Source organism: Lagopus leucura, unplaced genomic scaffold, assembly GCF_019238085.1.
Source record: "Lagopus leucura isolate 7727_CA_CO unplaced genomic scaffold, USGS_WTPT01 34993-0_obj-0_obj, whole genome shotgun sequence".
Classification (NCBI taxonomy): domain Eukaryota; kingdom Metazoa; phylum Chordata; class Aves; order Galliformes; family Phasianidae; genus Lagopus; species Lagopus leucura.
The window spans coordinates 2,595-8,628 of NW_024968722.1; the positions used below are offsets into that span (position 1 = coordinate 2,595).

General features: G+C 56.3%; 1 protein-coding gene across 2 annotated transcripts in view; it reads left to right on the forward strand.

The window, feature by feature from the left end:
• The window catches only part of LOC122193811 (tyrosine-protein phosphatase non-receptor type 18-like), a 6,479-nt gene extending 970 nt beyond the window's left edge, over positions 1-5,509 (forward strand). The window contains exons 2-5 of one of the 2 annotated variants that reach the window (XM_042894695.1): positions 1,399-1,498; positions 2,543-2,841; positions 3,724-3,786; positions 5,374-5,509. In XM_042894695.1, the coding sequence (XP_042750629.1) occupies positions 1,399-1,498; positions 2,543-2,841; positions 3,724-3,786; positions 5,374-5,441 (530 nt within the window). In that variant the 3' untranslated portion in view covers positions 5,442-5,509. Of the gene's footprint in view, positions 1-1,398; positions 1,499-2,542; positions 2,842-3,723; positions 4,017-5,373 lie in introns of those variants that run through there. The other variant, XM_042894694.1, reaches the window with a different exon arrangement.
• Positions 5,510-6,034: the final 525 nt, after the last annotated feature.

Genomic DNA, 6,034 nt, shown 5'->3' on the forward strand with positions numbered 1-6,034 from the left:
ATGGGTTGCTATGGGGCACTGTGGGGCACTTTGGGGTCTCTATGGGTCCCTATGGGGGACTGTGGGGTCCCTATGGGGTTTCTATGGGTCACTGAGTGTACCTCTGGGGTCTCTATGGGTCCCTATGGGGTCTCTATGGGTCCCTCTGGGTCCCTCTGGGTCTCTATGGGTCATCTGTGGGTCTCTGTGGGTTGCTATGGAGCACTGTGGCCCCTATGGGTCCCGATGGTTCCCTATACATCCCTATGGGTCTCTGTGTCTCCCTATGGGTCTCCACGGGGTCTCTATAGGGTCCCTATAGGTCCCTATTCATTCCTATGGGCCCCAATGTTTGTTTCCCTATGGATCTCTATGGGTTCTCTGTGGGTCCCTATGGGTCCCTATTCACCCCTATGGGCCCTAATGGCTCCCTATGGGTCCTATGGGTCCCTATTCATCCCTAGGGATCCCCATGGCACCCTATGGGTGTCTTGCGGTCTCTATGGGATCCCTATAGATCTCTATTCATCCCTATGGCTTCCTGTTCTTCAGTATGGGTCCCTATCTGTCTCTATGGGTCCCTGTGGGGTCCCTATGGGTCCTAATGGTTCCCTATGGGTTCCTATGGATATCTATTCATCCCTATGGCACCCTATGGGTCCCTATGGGCCCCTGTTTCCCTATAGGTCCCTATTCATCCCTATGTGTCCTATGGGTCCCTGTGGCTTCATATGGGTTCCTATGGGTCCCTGTTCACCCCTATGGGTCCCTATGGTTCCCTATGGCTCCCTATGGATCCCTATTTACCCCTATGGGTCCCAATGGTTCCCTATGGTGTCTGTGTGCCCCTATGGGTCCCTATGGGTCTCTATGGGTTCCTATGTTTCCCTATAGGTCCCTATTCAACCCTATGGCTCCCTGTGGCTCCCTATGGGTCCCTGTTCACCCCTATGGGTCCCAATGGTTCCCTATGGTGTCTGTGTGTTCCTATGCGTCCCTATGGCTCCCTATGTGTCCCTATGGGTTCGTATGGGTTCCCACGTTTCCCTATAGGTCCCTATGGATCCCTATGGCTTCCTATTGCTCCCTATGTCTCCCTGTGGCTCCCTATGGATCCCTGTAGCTCTCTATGGGTCCCTATGGGTTCCTATGGGTCCCTGTGGCTCCCTATGTGTCCCTATGGGTCCCTATGGATCCCTATGGCTCCCAATGGGTCCCTATGGGTCCCTATGGGTTCCTATGGGTCCCTGTGGCTCCCTATGGGTCCCTATGGCTCCCTATGTGTCCCTATGGCTCCCTATGTGTCCCTATGGCTCCCTATGGGTCCCTCTGTGTCCCTATGGGTCCCCATGGTGTCCGTGCGTCCGTCCGTGCTGCCGTTGCCCCCCCGCCCCCCGTTGCTGACGTGGTTTCCTGCAGGCCGCCATGACGCTTCCGCCTCTGCCTCCCCGCGAGGAAGGGAAGGAACCTCCGGGACCCACAGCGTGGGGGGGGCGGCCCCACGGCCCCCATTGCTCAGGTGAGATATGGGGGACTGGGGGGTCAATCTGTGGGGCAGGGGTCAAACCCATGAGGCAGAGGGTCAAATCTATGGGACTGGGGTCAAATCCATGGGCTAGAGTCTGGATATGGAGCAGGGCCTGAAATCTATGGGGCAAGGTCCCATATCTATGGGGCACGGGTCTGGGTGTGGGGCTGGGGTCATATCTATGGGGCAGGGTCCCATATCTATGGGGTGGGGGTCATAGGTATGGGCTGGGGACTGGATATGGGGCTGCAGGTCATATCTATGGGGCTGGGGTCATATCTATGGGGCAGGGTCCCATATCTATGGGGCAGAGATCAGGATGTGGGGCAGGGGGTCCCATATCTATGGGGCTGGGGGTCATAACTATGGGGCAGGGGTCACATCTATGGGGCAGAGCTCCCATCTATGGGACAGGGTTCCCATCTATGGGGCTCGACTCCCACCTATGGGGCAGGGGGTCCCGTATCTATGGGGCTGAGGTCATATATATGGGGCCGAGGTCATATCTATGGGTCAGGGGTCAAAATCTATGGGACAGGAGTCCCATATCTATGGGGCAGAGGTCAAATCCATGGGGCATGGGGTCATATCTATGGGGCAGAGCTCCCATCTATGGGGCAGGGGACAAATCTATGGGGCGGAGTTCAAATCTATGGGGCAGGGTCCCACGTCTATGGGGCAGGGCTGCCATTGATCCCAAGCCCCGCCCCCCTGTAAGTTCCTTCCCCTCAAACCGGAAGCCCGACAACTCCTTTTACACCTGACCGGAAGTTCCGCCTACTGCAACCGGAAGGCGCTTAAGCCACTGGGAGAATTCCCGCCCATATGTACAAGTCCTCCCCACCCACAAAACCGGATGTTCCGCCCCTTAAAACCACAAGTCTCCCTCCAGTGCAATCAGAGCCCATTCCCCCCACAACCGGAAGTCCCGCACGCCCCCCTCAACGTAACCCCCGTCCAGTCAACCGGAAGTCCCACACCCCCACCCGCTGCCGGAAGTCCCGTCCCTCCACAACCGGAAGTCCCTCCCCGCAGGAGCATCTCCGTTCCCGCTCCGCCCCTCCCCTCGCCGCCCGCCATGGACGTGACGTACGCGGTGGTGAACAAGGGGCGGGGCCGGGGGAAAGGACAAGCCATTTCCGGTGGAGAGCACGGCACTTCCGGTCGAGACCACGCCTCTTCAGCTCGAGACCTCGCCCAATCCGGACGAGACCACGTGACCCGAGACCACGTTCATTTCATTGGAGACCACGCCCCCTTCGGACGAGACCACGCCCTCTCTGGAAGCCCCACCCACCCCAGAAGCCCCGCCCACTCCGGAAAGCCAATGGGAAGTAAGAGATGCGCTTAGCCAATAGGGAGCGATCCTGAAGGGGGGCGTGGTATAATGGGGGCGAGGCCTGATTGGTTAAATGGCCAAAAGGGGGCTTGGCCTGAATGGTGGGCGGAGCTTGTAGAACAATTATGATGAGGATCTGATTGGTGGGCAGGGTTTAAAGGGGGCGTGGTCTGATTGGGGACCGGGCCGGGGGGGGGGGGGGGGCGGGGCCTGAAATGTGCCCCGCGGACGGGGGCGTGGCCAGAATGGGGGCGTGGTCTGATCAGACCGAAAGTGGGCGTGGTTTAATGATGGCGCATCCTGATTGGGTGGCCTTAAAGGGGGCGTGGCCTGCTTGGTGGGAGGGGCTTATAAAACGGGCCTCGTTTCGTTGGTGGGCGGGGCTTTATGTAGGGGAGTGGCCTGAGGGCGTGGTCTAGGTGGGGCGTGGCTGAATGGGGGCGTGGCTTAAGTAGGGGGGTGCCTGGCATTGATTGGTGCTTTGAGGGGGCGTGGCCTAAGTGGGCCCGAAGTGGGCGTGGGTCTATGGGTGTCTGTGGGGTTCTATGGGGTTCTGTGGGGGAGCACTAGGGGGGGCGTCAATGGGGATCTATGGGGTTTCTATAGGGGGTCTATGGGGCGCTAGGGGGTTTCTATGGGGGGTCTGTGGTTCTATGGGGGGGTCCGTGGGGTATTAATAGGGTGTCTATGGGGATCTATGGGGTGCCTGTGGAGAATCTATGGGTGTCTGTGGGGTTTTATGGGGTGTCTATAGGGTTCTATGGGGTTCTAAGGTGGATCTATGGGGTTTCTATGGGGTCTTTGTAGGTTGTCAATGGGGACCTATGGGGATCTGTGGGGTTTCTATGGGGGATTTATAGGGTCTGTGTCCCCACAGCGCCCCCTGATGGCGCATATGAAGAAGTGACACCTCCAGGAGACAGCGCAGCTCCTGCACTGGGTGAGATGCGGCCCCATAGCCGCCCCATAGCTGCCCCACAACTGCCCCATAGCTGCCCTGTAACTGCCCCATAGCCATCACATTGCTGCCCCATAGTCACCCCATAGCTGCCCCATTACCACCCCATAACTGCTCCATGGCCACCCCATAGCTGCCCCATAACTGCCCCATAGCTGCTCAATAGCCACCCCACTGTCACATAACCCCCGACCCCTTATGAACCCCATAGTGACCCCATAAACCCCCGCCTGTGCCCCATAGAACCCCATAACCCTATAGAACCCCACAGTGACCCCATAAAACCCCACAACCCCCCAACTGTGCCCCATAGAACCCCATAACGACTCCATAGAACCCCATAACCCTATAGAAACCCATAGAACCCCATAGTGACCCCATAACCCCCCATTTGTGCCCCATAGAACCCGATAGCGACCCATAGAACCCCATAACCCTATGGAACCCCATAGCACCCCATAGAACCCCATAACCCCATATGACCCCAGTGACCCCATAGAACCCCATATAACTCCGTTAACCCCATAGACCTCACAGTGACCCCATAGAACCTCATATAACCCCATAAAGCCCCATAGCGACCCACAGAACCCCATAAAACCTCACACTGCCCCCTTAGAACCCCATAGAACCCCATAGTGACGCCATAGCAACCCCATAACCCCATAAAACCCCCAGCGACGCCATAACCCCCCATTTGTGCCCTATAGAACACCACAGTGACCCCATAGGACCCCATAACCCCCATAGAACCCCATAGTGACCCCATAATCCCATAGACCCCACTATAACCCCTAGAACCCCATAGCCACCCCATAGAACCCCTTAACCCCCTAAAACCCTACAACGACCCCATAATCCCCATTTGTGCCCTATAGAACCCCATAGCACCCCATAGGACCCCATAACCACATAAAACCCCATAGAACCTCATAGAAACCCATAGTGTCCCCTTAGAACCCCTTAACCCCCTAAAACCTTGTGACAGCCCCATAGAACCCCATAACCCTATAAACCCCCGTGACCCCATAGAACCCCATTACCCGCCATTTGTGCCCTGTAGAACCCCACAGTGACCCCATAACCCCATAAAACCCCACAGTGACTCTATAGAACCCCATAACCCTGTAGGAACCCCACAGTGACCCCATAGAACCCCATGGACCCCCATAAAACCCAATAGCAACCCCATAGAATTCCTTAGAACCCCCTAAAACCCTACAACAACCCCATAATCCCCTATTTGTGCCCTATAGGACCCCATAGCACCCCATAGGACCCCATAGAGACCCCATAGAACCCCCTAACTCCCTAAAACCCTATGACAGCCCTATAGAACCCCATAACCCTATAAAACCCCACAGTGACCCCATAGAACCCCATAAAACCCAATAGTGACCCCATAGAACTCCCTAGAACCCCCTAAAACCCTACAATGACCCCATAGCCCCCTATTTGTGCCCCATAGCACCTCATAACGACCCATAGAACCCCATAAAACCCCACAGAACCCCACAGCGACCCCATAAAAGCGCACGGTGACCCCAGAACGCCATTCGCACCCTATAGGATTTCGGGATCGGCCCCCGAAGCCTCGGGGTCCCCGCGCCCCCCCCCCGCATTGGGGTCAGCTGTGAGAGCAGCGGCGTTTTGGGGTCAAAAAGGGCGGAATTGGGAAAACCCGACAAATAAAGGGGAAATCCTACAAGGCTTCCGGGACCTACAGCTTCTGCCACCCCAAATCCCCCATTTCTGACCCCCAAATCCCCCATTTCTGACCCTAAATCCCATTTCTGACCCCAAATCCCCCATTTCTGACCCTAAATCCCAATTTTTTACCCCAAATCCCCCATTTCTGACCCCAAATCCCCCATTTCTGTCCCCAAATCCCATTTTCTGATCCCAAACCCCCCAACTTTGATCTGGTACTCTGGGATTCTATGGGGGATTCTGGGGTCCCATATTTTGTATCATGGGATTCCATGGGGAGGTTTTGGGATTCTGGGCCCTTTTATCTGGGATTACGGGGTTTTATGGGGGATTACGGGACTGAGGGCCCTATATCTGGGGTAATAGGATTCTATGGGGTCGTGTATTTGGGATGACGTGGCTCTATGGGGGATTCTGGGGCGCTATATTTGGGATTATAGGATTCTGTGGGGAGATTATGGGACTACGGGGTCCTAGAGCTGAAATTATAGGATCCTGTGGCTGCATTATGGGATTATGG